The sequence below is a fragment of the Micromys minutus genome (assembly GCF_963924665.1).
Source record: "Micromys minutus genome assembly, chromosome: 2".
Classification (NCBI taxonomy): domain Eukaryota; kingdom Metazoa; phylum Chordata; class Mammalia; order Rodentia; family Muridae; genus Micromys; species Micromys minutus.
The window spans coordinates 68111506-68126043 of NC_137971.1; the positions used below are offsets into that span (position 1 = coordinate 68111506).

At 49.4% G+C, this 14538-nt stretch overlaps 1 protein-coding gene across 12 annotated transcripts in view; it reads right to left on the minus strand.

Moving 5' to 3' along the window:
- The window catches only part of TACC2 (transforming acidic coiled-coil containing protein 2), a 199772-nt gene that overhangs the window by 24738 nt on the left and 160496 nt on the right, over nt 1-14538 (minus strand). For 9 of the 12 annotated variants that reach the window (XM_080911974.1, XM_080911977.1, XM_080911975.1 and 6 more), the window contains 3 exons: nt 5453-6746; nt 1755-1815; nt 84-378 (listed from right to left, as the gene is read on the minus strand). In XM_080911974.1, coding sequence (XP_080768100.1) covers nt 84-378; nt 1755-1815; nt 5453-6746 — 1650 coding nt within the window. The remainder of the gene's footprint in view (nt 1-83; nt 379-1754; nt 1816-5452; nt 6747-14538) is intronic. The other 3 variants (XM_080911972.1, XM_080911978.1, XM_080911973.1) reach the window with 1 other exon arrangement.

Below are 14538 nucleotides of genomic sequence, written 5' to 3' on the forward strand. Positions count from 1 at the left end.
ACAGGGTCAAGGGACAGCTGCTTTCAAGCCATAGCTTTGCATACGGTGGTAGGCGTGCAGATTGTCACACGGGTAATGGTTACCTGGCTGGCAAGTATCTTTTCTGGCTCTTTGCCCCCTGGGGACAGTATTCTCCAAGGCAAGGTGTGGGTCTGGCTGGCCACCAAGTTGCTTACCCTCTGAGGGTGAATTGAATTTGGTCTCATTTACAAAGTTAGACAGGTCTGAGGGCTGTGGGAAGTCTTGTTTGTCAGCATCCAAGTCCACTGCCATACACGTCCACTTCTGGCTAGTGACGGCCAGCTTCTCCTCATCTGTGGCATGGACCACTGTAGAGATTGCTGGGGGTGCTTCCGGGGTGGCAGCTGGCGTGGGGTCCTGTGAGGAGATGGGACAGCCTTTTCTTCCACCCCTGATCAGAAACCATGCCCCCCAAGCCAGGGAAACCCCTCCACCTGTCCCCTCTGATCAACAGAGCCTCTCCAGCAAACACCTTATTTCCTCTATGGACTTCTTTCAGGGAGAGACCAGGGGCATGTCAAAATTGGTTAATCTTTTTAAAAACTGGACATGGTGACTCCTACCTGTAACCCTAGCATTTGAGAAGCTGAGGCAGGAGGACAGCTGGGACTGTGAGACTAGACTGAGCGTTAGTGTAGGATTCTTTCTGCAAAGTCTAGCTAGAAATGTGACTCCATGGTATGGTGCTTACCTTTCAGGGGCACAGCCCTGGGTTCAATCCCCAGCACTGAGAATTAACAAAAGCCTCATACAGTGGTTCACACTTGTGATCCCTATACTAAGAGACCGAGGCTAGCCTGGGCTATGCATTAAGTACCAGGCCAGCTAGAGTTATCGTAAGACCCTGTCTCAAAATGAAACAATAAGTCTCTCGGTTAGTTTTACTGTAGTATCAGCAACACTATCTATCAGCCTTCACACTAGTCTTTTTGAAGAGAGAAGGGGGTTTTACTACCATTGTATGGGGCAGGGAAAACTCAGGGAAGAGCTACAGTTGGACCTGAAGTCTCCTATGCCCAGAGCTAAGGTCCTAGTTCCACCTGGTCAGCAACTGAGGCTGGTTTGGGTCTGAAGATGGAATTGTCTAATCACCCACAATAGTAGCAAACCTGCCTGGAGATTCCTTCCCTTGGTCTATAAAGGGGAAAAGATTTATTTTATATGTGTAAGTGTCGTGGCTGTGTGTGTGCTGTACCTACAGAGGCCAAAAGAGTGTTAGAACCTTTGTACAGACAGTTGTGAACCACCACATGGATGCTGGGAACCGAACTTGGATCTGCAGCAAGAGTAGCCAGTGCTCTTAACCACTGAGCCATCTCTCCAGCCCCAAGCTGCCATTTCTTAAGGGTAAGCTTCCCTCATTTTCCCCCCGCTGTAATTCTGATGGCCAAACCTGTTATTCCTGATAGATAACTGGTTTTCACTCATTGCTCACTGTGTATCCACTGATCTTGATATAATTCTCAGCAGGTTTTATGGCTAGAATGGACTAGAATTCCTGCCGTAAAACGCAGCCAGCTCTCACTTCCCAATTCCCTTAGCACGTACCTTAATCCCTGCCAAAGTGAGTTCTGCCCATTTTGGTGTGTGTGCATAGTGTGTATGTGCACATGTGTATACCCATACACACATGTGTATGTGTGTGTACATGTGCCTGGTGTATGTGCACACACAAAGTAGAATTAACTCCCGCTCAGCAGTGTAATACTGAAGGGATCTAGGGAGTGCTGTACCTGAGAAGGCGGATCAGACAGAGGAGACCGCTTTGGAGACTTCTTCACCCTAAATGTGTCACTGTAAATCAAACAGGAAATGTAAATAAAACAGGGTCACAGGTCATTCCCAAGCACCCCCAACCCTAGCTACAGGGATCCACGGCACCAGCTCATTCTGACTTTTTAACTGATAGTACTTTTGCCCCCAAGGGAAAGACCCACCAAGCTGAAAACCTTTAAAGACAAGCCATTTTTGGAGAGCTAACCCATAAAAAAAAAATGCAGCTAAATTTAACTAACCGTTCTTACTTTCATAAAAACAAAGTTGTGAGGAGGAGACCAATTGCTGAGCCCACTAAGGCTGGGGGAGGGCTGTAGGCTTATGACACTGATTAAGAGGATCCAATTTGCACGTGTGCAGCACTTAACAAACAGCCAGAGGAGTCCACACGGAAACAGAACAGTTCTGGATCCTGTGGGGATCCCAGAAGCCCTCAGTACTCACAGGAACATAGAACTCAACAGGTCCTTCTGCTCTGAAGACTGGGCAGGATTCTGACTGGGGGCAGAGCTGAGGAGAAAGGTCTTTCCCTAGCTATGGTTAACGGACCAGATGCTACACTAATTTTTCCCTTTCCTTTTTCTTTCATACAAGGTAATGGAGGTGGGGTGTCAGACTGGGCCCAGGAGAAAGGGGTGGGTTTAGATTAGCAGCACTATTCCGGTTTGGCGTGAACAGTACTATTCGGATTTAGCATAACAGTACTACTATTTGGTCCATTAGTCACCGTGCTTTTGGGATCATTTCTATAATCAAAAAATGAAGGCCTCCAACCTGCAAACTGGCCCTTCCCTTCTGGTTTCCAGCCCTCCCCCATATGGTTTTAGGACCAGGCAAAGCCAGAGCATAGGTATAGAGGAAGTGGGTCCCTCCTCTTAAAATCCATCACACACCCTTGTTTTCATGTTTACTAAGTAGATACAGAGATCTGGCACCCAAGTTCCTTCCCTGTGTACTCTCAAATAAAGCACTCCAACAATGGCATTTGATCATTTAAAAAAATTTCCATAAATGGTTATTTATTGCATTTATGGCATTTAATGTAAAACCAGTCTAGGCCCAACATAAGGCATATATTTATTCATGCATATAAATATATAACTGTTTTGTAGTTGCTAAGTGATTAAATACTAAATAAGCTGCTTGGGTAGGACAGCACTGGGAGATCTATCTAGGGAGGGGAGCTGCCAGAGGTCAGCTTCCCCTGTAAGGGCAGGGAGAAAGGCCAGAGTCAGAGCACCAGAGGCATATAGGCAGCCAGTTGCATTAATGTCTGGCAAAGCTACCCACAGATCTGAAAGGTTAACATCCAGCCTAGATGTAAGTGACCAGGAACATGACCACCCAGGCAATGGATTTCCGCCATGGGCTCTACCCTGAGTCGATCCCACGTTCCCTCATTTGTCTGAAAGCATGACTTTGCAAGAGTCCAGATGGTCCTACTTCACAATGGAAGAACCAGCCTTGGTGGTGTCTGGCCAGGCTTCACGAAGTGAGTGCTTGATATGAAAGCATCCTGCTGCCGCTACTGCAAGCAGTCACCCGCCACCCAACTCACAACAAAAAGGAAGGCAATGAGGTTGGAAGCAATGTATGGATTTCTGATGAAGATTAAAAACCAAATAAATACATAAAAATAAACCAAGCAGAGGAAGGGCTCTGTCACGGACGAGCAGGCAGCTGTTGGTAATCACATTCATGTTTTCACAGGCAAGCAGTCTCATGCTATCAAGGTGAACCGGACGAGTACCCTTGAGCCCAGGAGAACCCTGCACCCATCATCCCCAAGCTCTACACAGAAATACAGCAGCCACCACAGAGAAGAGGGAAAGGGCTTGCGCACAGAAACAAGGCAGAAGCCCCACATTGGGTGCAAGAGGAAGATTACATTAAATTTACTTACAACAGAGAACACACAGACATCACATCTTCAACCATCCTAAGACAAGAAGACAAAGAAGAGAGACAGACAGAAAGAACTGACAAAAGATAAATCTGCAGACACTGGGCACTAGTGGATTAGGATGGAGCCATCCATAGCAGATTCTGTTCCAGTAGGGCAGCATTCTGGGAAGGGGCTGCCTGGATACAGCTTCCTCTCCAGCTTCTGGCTGCCCAGAGGGTTGGTGCCTAAGAGCTCTGCCTCCGCATGTACAATCTTCCAAATCAGCAGACCCACATGTACAGAGGGTAAAACCGGGATGCAGGGTCAGCTTCCTCAGTCTTCCTTACTCTGACGAACTTAGGAGAAAGCACCTGGGGGATGTATTACACTATCTTGGGTCAAAAGAAGGGAATGGCTGCTTCATGATTCTCTCCAAGTTATGGTGTTGACGTGTAAACATTTGTGGGTACTATTCCACTTTTAAAATAAAATTCTATGTTGATATGGTGAGTGGGGTGGGAGGAAGGATCTGGGAGGAGTTCAGGGAGGGGAAATTACAATGAAAATATACTGTACAAAAAAATCTATTTTCAAAAAAATTATATACATAATTCAATAGAATAATATGCAATATAACAATATATAATTTAATATAATAATATATTGTCAAGCCAAGCAGACCCATAGGGGGCCAGGACTAGGGCATGGTCCTCTATTAGGCATAAGTCCTAATGGGGGGCTTAGTCTCTTCCACTTGATTAAATTACAGTTGATGCTTCCCAAGAGAGCCAGAATGTCTGTAGCAAGCCTGCTCATGGTCCTCAGGAATGGACCCAACAAAGCTGGGCTACTCAGGATGAGTACCAGGGCACCAACACAACACATTGAGGGGCAACAGCAAGTGTTTGTGGACAGAAGCCAATCTTCCGAGAGACTGTAGGTCCGCTCCCCCACCTAGGTTGCACTAATCTCTTCTGGTCTCAGAGCGACTTTCAAGTCTTGTTTGTAAAGGATGACCAGAGAGAAGGTGGGCAGCAAAGGGCCTGTTTCTTTGTCCCTTTCCCTTCCTTTCCTTTGAGTCAGGGTTTTTCTAAGTAACAGTCCTGGCCGTCCAGGAACTTACTATGTGGACCAGGCTGACCTCAAATTCACAGAGATCTGCCTGCTTCTTCTCCCACGTGCTGGAATTAAAGGCATGTGCCATCAAGCCCGGTTAAAGAGCCTGTTTCTTGCAGGCTCATCGGAGGTCAAGAAGCAGCTTTCTATTCTGGGCTTCCTGTAGTCTGGGACCATATGATGTCCCTGAGTTAAAGACACATCAGGAGGTAGAAACAACTCCTGTATATTTTAACATTATTTTGCAGGGTGTGGAGCCCAATTTATCCAGAGACATTGCATATGCTAACCAGGGAAGAGCTGAGCCCCCAACAGGAAGGTGGCCAGGTCTCTCATGCCTGCTTCTTTTTTATGGAACTTCCCATACTCCGCCATTCACTAACTTATTGAGGCAAAACAAACAAACAAACAAACAAAAAACAAAACAAAACAAAACAAACAAACAAAATAATCAAGGACATTGTGGGGTCTGGGATGGGAAAATAAAACCACTGAAGCTTTGAAAAGGAAATGTATATCCTGCCTGCTTGGAGAAACAGCCACAGCAACAGAGGGCAGGACAAGGGCAGCTGGGGACTCTCAGGCACAGGACTAAAAGTCACAGGGACGTACACCCGCTCACAGCCCTTGCTACCTCCCCCTCCTTCAACTTACGTCTTTAGCGGAGTCTTCTTCTTCTTGGCGGGCTTATTCAACCCATCCCCGTCAGCTTCAATGGTGCTGGCTGGGATCTCGAAAGAGGCTGGGGACTTAGAAGGTGAGCTGGGGGTCTTAGAGGATGCCTTAAAGGGGTCAAGGGACTCTTCACAGGCGTCAGGGTCAAAGTTGTATGATTGTTGGGACAGTTTGGGAGACTCTTGCATTTTTGAGGTGGAGGAAAAGGGGTTAAAATTGGGGTCATCCCACTTGTCTATATCAAAGGTGTAGGTACCTTTAGCGATAGGGGTGTCACTGGACTCAGTAGGGGACCTTGGAGGTGAGGCAGGAGTGTTGTCGAGTTTCTCAGGGGTCTTTTTCATCTTTGGCCTCCTTAGGGGCATTTTGGCAACTGGCTTCTTGCCTATCTTTTTGGTGGGAGGGGCGTTTTCCTGCTGACTCTCCCAACCTCCCTTGTCCTCAGAGTAGTCAAACTCCAGCCTCACTGACAGCCCCTTGGCAGGCAAGTCCTCTTGCCCCCCACTGTCCGACACTTCCACTGCCTCAGCGGCTGTGGTAAGAGACACTGACTTCCTCCCCACAGGGGGTGAGTTCTGCACTCTGCCACCCCCAGAAACCAGAGGGCTAACGTCTTCTGCACTCTCCGAAGTCAGAGGACAGGTGGCTGTGGGCACAGCAGCAGGCTCCGGGGACGGCTCTTCTGACAAGGCGCAGCCAGCGGCTTCAGGTGTGGCTGACTCCGGCCTTGTCTCTGGTGCTGCCTGTTCCTCGCTGGGGGCTGGACTCTCTTCACTTGGCTCCTGTTGGGTCTCCTTCACTGGGGGGGTTTCTGTGGGTTTCTTGGTGGCTTGTTTCTTTTTTAAGGAAGGTGGCCGTGTTTTTTTAGTTCGCTTAAGGGTACTGGAAGCACTGTTGGACCCTGTGCTGCATGCATCAGTAGCAAGGGTCCCAGCCTCAGGGCTGCCAGGGCAAGAAACGCCGTCAAAGTCGCTGGCTTGCAGGCTGAGTGAGCGGGACAGTGTGGACTTGGAGGGTGGCACAGAGTCGGTGGATTTCCTCCGCGTGTTCACCTTACAGTCCTGACCCTTAGAGTCGGCGGAGCAGGGCTCCAAGCTCTGAAAGTTATCCACCAGCTCGATGCTGTCGAAGTCTAAGTTGTAAGTCCCGCTGCTGGCTATCGGCTTGTCTTCATCGAACACGGCCGAGGAGGAGTGTGAGGGACGGAAAGGGCTGCCCTCCACGGACTCGCTGCGAGGGCCATCGGGAACCACAGCCGGCTCAGAAATGCATCCTGAGGAAATTGAGACAAAGCGGTCACCCAAAGACATGGGAGACTTGGGGACACTTCTCATCCTATTCCAGACCCCCACTCCGCAGAGCAGAGGGTGATAAACTCCAAAGACAGACACCCCACGTGGGCAACAGGTTCCGGTTTCCGTGCATCGGTGGGTGCAGACCCTGGACAGGATTCCCTCATTTCCCTCATCTGTACAGGGGGAGCTAGGTAGCTGATGAAGAAAAAGCCCCAATGGCTCATCCCAAAACACTTTACCAAGTGCCTGACTTTGACAGGAGTTATGCTGGGCATCTGAGCAACAATCAGAAAAGATGAAGGCTTGTCCTCCCAGCCTAGTGGCCATTGCCATGGCCACCAAAGCATCTGTGACTAATTACTTTGGAGAGACAAGATCAGGCCTGATGACAGTCCCTCATGAAGAAGGGACTGGGGAGGGTCATTAGACCCTCACCCGAGGGTCCCACCATTCCTCCCTACACCACTCTTCCCTACACCTACCCAAGCTGCACATGGTCTCGTGGGAGAGTGTGATATACCAGCTATAGGGAGGACTCTGTCTTTGTAGCTATGAGAAATCGTTGTCCATGGTGAGGTGACTTTCTGTGGTCTGGCTGTTTGGGGGTTACCATCTAAGTAAGGCGAAGCTGGACTTTGGAGGAACAGTACTGTGAGTCTGCTACTAGTGCCCTAGCTGGTGCATTTATATCTCACCAGGAAATTCACAAAAACGAACAGAAGGCATCCTAGACAAAAAGGACCTTGTGTGTAAAGGACCTAGGGCAGGAAGACTCTTGAGGTATTAAAAAAACAATGATGAGGATGACGCTGCTGAAGCCAGGCAAAACCAGTAAACCTTTGGTACAGAGATTAAATATGGTCACAGTCAACCCCACTTCTGACTGTTCAGACACTTGGAAGGATGAGAGGTGAGGAGCCCAAACAACTGGGCAGGACTGAGCTTGCCCTCCATCACCTGCCTCTTCCCACCACGTCTACCTCACTTTGGCTTTTAACCCTTCTCAGCCCTCTCCTCCCAGACTGTTAGCTCCTCCAACCCTGCCAGCCAATAAGCCAGCCTCTCCCTTCCAATATGCCCAGGGACCCCAAATATCAGTCAAGGAGGGTACCCGATGATCTCAGCTCCCCACTTCTCCCAGGAGACAAACCAGCCCTCGCATGGATTTCTATGTTCCAAGCTGTTCTGCTAGAGAAAGGAAAACCCTGTGCCATGTTGTCAGAAGGCAGAACAGGAAATAGAAAAGGCGGGACTGTGACCCTGGACTGTGCTCAGTAGGCAGGAGGTTGTGATGCATTAACCCTTTTCCTCCAGGTACACTTCCAGCTGAAGTCCAGAAAGCCATTACACTTGAGTTCCAGATAAATGAAATTTTTCTAAGAGTATGTGTCACGTGAGATTCATACTGACCCGGTGTCCTGAACTTTTACTTTCTAATTGGCTGTTCTACCCTGAGTCCCAACAACCCAGGTGTGGAAAAGGCTCAAACAGGCCAGTCTGTTTCTGGAGAATAAGCCCCGCCTCCCTACACCCAGGGGGAGGGGCCAGCTCTCCAGGGGCATCCTGATTTTGCTCACAGGCAAACCCTGCGGCCAAGTGGGAGATGACAACACAAAGCCTCTTGGGTTCAGAAAGGGCTTACTTACCTGTTTCCAACCTGGCAACTTTTCCTCTCAGAAAGCTTAATGAGCATCCCTTGGATGGCAAACACCTGGGGAACTCCATTAGGCAGACAGACCCTAAGCGTTTGCAGCCTCTGATCCCAGCTCTTTGCCCCAAACTATCTCCTCCTATCACCAGACACACTCACTTCCTTCTCGCCTTGGAAGAACAAGTGTCCACCTTTCTTCCTTCTGAGGTGGCTTCCCTTTGCTGAGGCCCCTGGGCCTACACGCACAGCTTCTTCTGGTCAGCAGCAACCTGGTCTCCTACCTTGTAGCTGCTCCTGAACACTTACCAGAGAAGGCAGACTACAGATGCCAAGGGGGCCCAGGTGCTGTCACATGGGCGTTGGCAGCCAGGAGCCTCAGCCATTGCTCCAATTCTGTAGACAACCTTCCCTTCAATCTGTTCCATTGCCTTAGCAGCCTTCAAATGTCAGCAATTTCCCCTGAATCATGCAACAGTCAGCGGATATTCAGCTTAACATCTGCTTTGCTTTCCTGTCTATTTACCCTGGCGTTCCTATTCAGAAGTGCTGTTCCCTAATGAAGTCATGACAAAGAAACCCGGTTTTATTGCAGTTTCTTATTGTCAGCCAAAGCATGTTTGCTGTCTCTCATTGTGCCCCCCCCCCCTCGCCTGTGCCGAGCATCATCTTTGACCCACTAGCACCTTCTCTCCCTCCTAGTTGTCACAACATGTCTCAGACACAGCCTCCTGTCCCCAGGAGGACAACACTGTCTGTGGTCAGAGTGATTCCTAGAGCAGATGGCTCCCTGTTCACAGGCTGGGGCAGCCTTTTTATGTCATTGCCATGGGTAAGCCCAGATTGGCAAGGCAACCATGTCTAGTTGGGTTCCCACTAGATTTCTACATAGTGACACAGAGCTGCATAAGGACTTTATTCTTCCCAAACCTTCAGTGTCTTCAATGCCAGTCAACATGGGGTACATCTTGAATACAGGGGAAAGAGAAGATGGAGCCACAAACCAATCCATTCACATCAGCATGTCCCCTGTACTCACTGGTGCAGGCCTAGGCAACGATATCTCTAGGAACCCACATTGCACCACCCCTAGCTCTAGATTCTAGTTCAATCCTGGGCCAATTAGCATCTGCGCTCATCTGAAGAGAGTCCCCACGTTTCCCAGATACGCTAACCAGACCAGTTGCCCTCATCGTGAACTAAGATTGGACGGCTTCAACAACAGAATGTGTTTCCCCACTGCTACTGAGCCTAGAAGCCCACAATGGAGTTTTGGGCAAGTCTGGCCTCACCTTTCTCCTTGGCTCTCAGGTGGTCAGGTCTGATGTGTCTTTACATGGCCTTTCCTCTGAGCACATGTATCCCTGAAGCCACTTGAGACAGACCGAATTCTAAGACCCTATAGAACCTTGATTACCAACTGAAAGGTCCTATCTCTAACTCACCACTACAGGAGTGAGATTTTAGCATGGGAATTTAACAGATATGCAAATCAGGCCAGAACTGGGTCGGCAGGACATCGCAGCCTAAGCTAAGCAGCTGCACTCGGAGGAGAGCATGTCCTCATAACTGACATCTCCCGACCTTCACCAGAGGCCTTATTTCTTCACCTTGCTGTAGTGTTTCCCAAGTGACACCTGAGATGGCTTCCTCCTGTACGTGAGTTCTCTCCAGACAGGGATGTAATGGGGGTGAACCGGGGGCATCCCGGCATGCGCAGATTCTCAACTGACCAATAAATCAAGCCTGCTGGGAGCATGGCTGACCATGTGAGTACAGAACACAGGAACCCTTTTGAAGCAGGTTAATGGCGATCAGCAGTGTTGCTGACTGTTTTGCCAGGTTATAGGTAGCCCAGTGCAAGCACATGATGAACTCAAGATCTCCCAAACTTGTCTAGCCTAAACCACATCGGGGACACCCATCAAAACCAGACTCCCCATTTTCCCAACCAGTTCACGCACACAACAGAGATGTGTTGCGATGATCTTTTTGTGCACTGTGTGAAAATTGTCATTGCATTATTCAAACACTGATTCCTGTGCAACCAGACTTTAGTATTGTTATTCATATGGCTGCATTATATCCCTCCATCACCTCTGACTGGTTAAATGAAGAGCCAACCGGCCAATATCTCTGGCAAGAGGAGAGGCAGGACTTCAGGCAGAGAGGGAGTCTGGGAAGGAAGCTCAGGCAGGAGAATTTGCCAGCCACCCACAGAGGAAGAAGCAAGTGTGGGTATTCAGGAGGGTACTCACGTGGCAGAGCATAGAATACATAGGTTATTTCTGTATACCACATGCATATCTGGTGCCTGAGAAGGTCAGAACAAAACATTGGAGCCCCTGGACCTGGAGCTACAGTTTTGAGCTGCCATGTGGGTGCTGGGAAAAGAACCCAGGTCCTCTGCAAAAGCAGCCAGTACTCATAACCACTGAGCCGTCTTTCCAGCCCCCCCACTTCTTGATCTTAAGCCCTCTGTGCCATCTTATAACACAATACTTTAGCATCTGCCCTTCAGTGGCCTGAGGGTTGAAGGTAAGCTCTGACAGGACAGGATTAGTCTTGAAGATGAGTTTGGATGGCCTATGCAGGTCTGCCCTGGAGAGGGAGGCTGCTCAGACAGGAGCAGGTCTAAAGTATCTACTACCTTCATTGGATGTGGCCCAAAACACAAGGCTCAAGAAACTAAAGCCAAAATGGGCCAGCAAGAGTATCAAAGACCTTCTCTCTGAAGACCTGGTTTAATCTTAAGAACCCCATGGGGGAGGAGAGCTCTGAGTACTGCTGCTCCCAGGTGTCCATCTTGCTCTGACTGGTCTCTTCCCAGACATCACTCAAGTCTGAGAAGCTTACTAGAGATCAAGACTTTGGTATTAAGGATAATTAAGCCGGGGAGAATCTATTAAAAAAGCAGACTTTCTCATTGGGGTCTCCTCAGTAGCCCCACGGAGTCAGGATTGGGGGAGCTCGACAGGGTTTTTGTACAAATGGCGTTACCTACAGGAGTCCAGGAGTCCCCACTGAAAGCAGCTTAGGCTGGGTCCCAGCTCTACTGCAGGCACAACAAACATGCCATTTGGTCTCTTTCCCAGTGGGTTGCCTACCCAGCATTCCCAGTATGCCCAGTCTACACTGACAGGCCCTAGGCTGAGACACTGGCTCATCACCACTTCCAGATCCTGTTGTCATTTAAAACACATTAGTTCCTTCCATCGTCCTTTAAATGTTACCATGGATAGGAAATGAAACTGCATAAGAACACCTCCTTCTGAGGTTAGAGAGGTAACGGGGTGGTTAAGACCACTTACTGCTCTTGCAGAGGACCCAAGTTTGGTTCCCAGCACCCACAAAGTGCCTCATCATCATCTGTAAGTCCAGTTCTAGGGAAGATGACCCTTTCTTCTGACCTCCTGACTAGGCAAGCATATGATGCATATACACACACAGGCAAAGCCCTCATAAAGACAATGAAAAGGTCTAAAGAAATACATATATTTTTAAAGTGCCCCCTTGGTAAGCTTAAGATAGCAGCGTGGTGCCAGGCCACCAGGATGACCTGATTCAGAGAAGGCAGTGCCAAGGTGTCTTTCACCAAAGCTCCTCAGCCCTGCTCACTGTCACACAGCCCAGGACACCTGTTGTCCCAGTTACAATGATGACTGGGCAGCTCGGGTTTTTGTCAACTTGACAGAAACCTAGACAGAGCTGAGAAGAGGAGATCTTAACTGAGACCATGTCTCCATAAGACTGGCCAGCCTGTGGGGCATTTTCTTAATCGGTGACTGATGTTGGAGGCTCCAGGTCGCTGTGGGCAGTACCACTGCTGGCCTTGGATGCTGTCTGAAAACAGGCTGAGCAAGCCACAAGGAGCAAACCAGTGAGCAGCACTCCCCCAGTTTCTGCCTCAGTTCCTGCCTCCAGGTTCCCGCACTGACTTCCATTCATGATCACACCAATAGAGACATTAGCATTGCTTTAGTAATGATCACATGCTGTAAAAGGACAACTGCCTCTGTCCTTCCTGGGGACCATGGGCTGAGCTCCCCATCCAGGAGATCTGGGTATTCCTGGTTCACTGGAGTTCATGGCACTGCCAGGTTTAGAGCTTAATTGTGGACAAAGAGCTGCTTCAGGACTCTCCGGTAGGGTCACAAAGAGAAGACGGGTGTCTAGAGAGTCAGGACCTGACCTGATTATTGGCATCCCTACCCAAGTTTCCCAGGGCATTGTGAACATGGCCACAGTGAGCCGCTGAGGTCACTACTCCCTGACTTCCTCACCTGTCTGTGCAGTCATGACCTCCCACTGTCCTTCCAGCCTGAGGTAAATGGGGCTTTGACTGACTGACAGCAGTGGGGCTCATACACCCCACTGCTCATTGGGTACCCTCTGCCTGCATAGTGCCTTCCACAGAGCAAGAGACTACTTCTCCCTAAACATGGGGAGCATCTGATCTGCATGGTTATACAGAGCCCCCAACTTCACCTGCTCCAGAAACCTGGGCACATATTAACAATCATACCAGGAAGGGTAGGAACGTCCCTGGCCCAGTGCTTGTAGGACCTGGACCCAGCTCTGAAAAGCCTTGGTCCTCCACTTGTGTCTTCAGCCTAAACATCTATGAGCCCTGAAATTCCCACGCAGGAACCTCATTCTCAAGGCAAGTGCTCTGGGAGGAAGTTGGGTTAAGGAGAATGTTCAGGAAGGGGATTAATACTGAGAGGGAGCTTGTCCATCCCATGTGCCGTGTGAGGACACTGCACAGTGTTGCTTGTAAACGTGGCCTCCAGACAATCTCAACGTCAGCCTCCAGAGTTAGCGCAATGGAATTCTGCCATCCACAGTTACTCCCTGTCTATGGATAGGCTGGCTGAGGATCTGTATTCTGGGCAAGTTATCTCATAAATGTGTTGCTGTTGAAAGCCAAGGGTTCTCGTGACGATGGAATGTCCAGTCTAGGGCACAGATAGTGCCAGGAAATAACAGCTAGAGTCCCTCAGATCCTGCCCAGGATACCTGCTTTCTGTTCTGCATCCTAAGAGGGACATCTTAATACCAAGGGGCTTCGTGTCACTCTTGGGCTTTTCAGGAGGAGCAAGCAAATGCCAGAATGTATAGAACAAGCCTTCTGCGGTAGACACCGTGACAACAAATCATTGCTGGCAGCTAATGAGACCCACAGTTCACCACGTCCCGGCAAGAGAAAACGTATAAGAGGCACACAGGGCACTGGGCTGCTCCAATCACGAGACCCTCCCAGTGCCCTTCTCCGGGTTAGGAGGGCTGCCAGCTAGAATAAACAGACAAGCTCTATCACCATGACAAGGTTGTCCCAGAGAGGACAGGCAAGGAACTTACCCCACTCCTACCAGGTACCTGGCATCGACTGTCCACTTCCTGCCTGGTACCTACCTGACTGCCACCAGGCTGCAGAGCTCAGGGCCAGCTGACAGAGCTGCTCGGCACAGGACCGAGTGCCAGTGGGCACAGCAAGGACTCAGCACCTACGTGGCTAGGAGCACAGTAGCAGACCAGGAGCTCAAAAACAGCACGTCCCGCACAGACAAGCTTTGAGAGAGAGCCCAAGAGAGGGGAAGGTATGTGACCTCAAAGGAAGAGGATGCTATTCAAATATGGGATAATTAGCTCTCATCCAAGATGGACAGGAAGCAGACAAAGGCCTCACTACAAGCTTAACACAGGGAAGATGCACAAGCCGAAGGTATTATTTAGTCAGGTGAAAGTTAACTACATTCCACAGTGATGACGCTGCCAAGTGTTCCACAGAGGCTAGAAGGTAGTGATTTCAGACCTTACAGGCTGCTGCCTTCAGTCACACGCAGGAAAACAGGGCTCCTCCAATGGGGACAGATACAAGGTGAGCACTTAGGGCATCTGGTCCTCCTGTGCCACAGAGCACAAACATGCTCACAGGACGCAGCATACAGCCAGTGACTGGCTTCTGTAAAGCAGGTTTTCAGGAGGGAAGACCATGTTTGTTCTCACAGTCAAAGGTCTGCTCTATTATTTCCTGTGGTTTCTTAGGCCTTTAGTGACATTCCAGGTACTGGGGGAAAGGAAAACTATGAACAATAGACTTTCCTCTCCTGCCCTTTCTT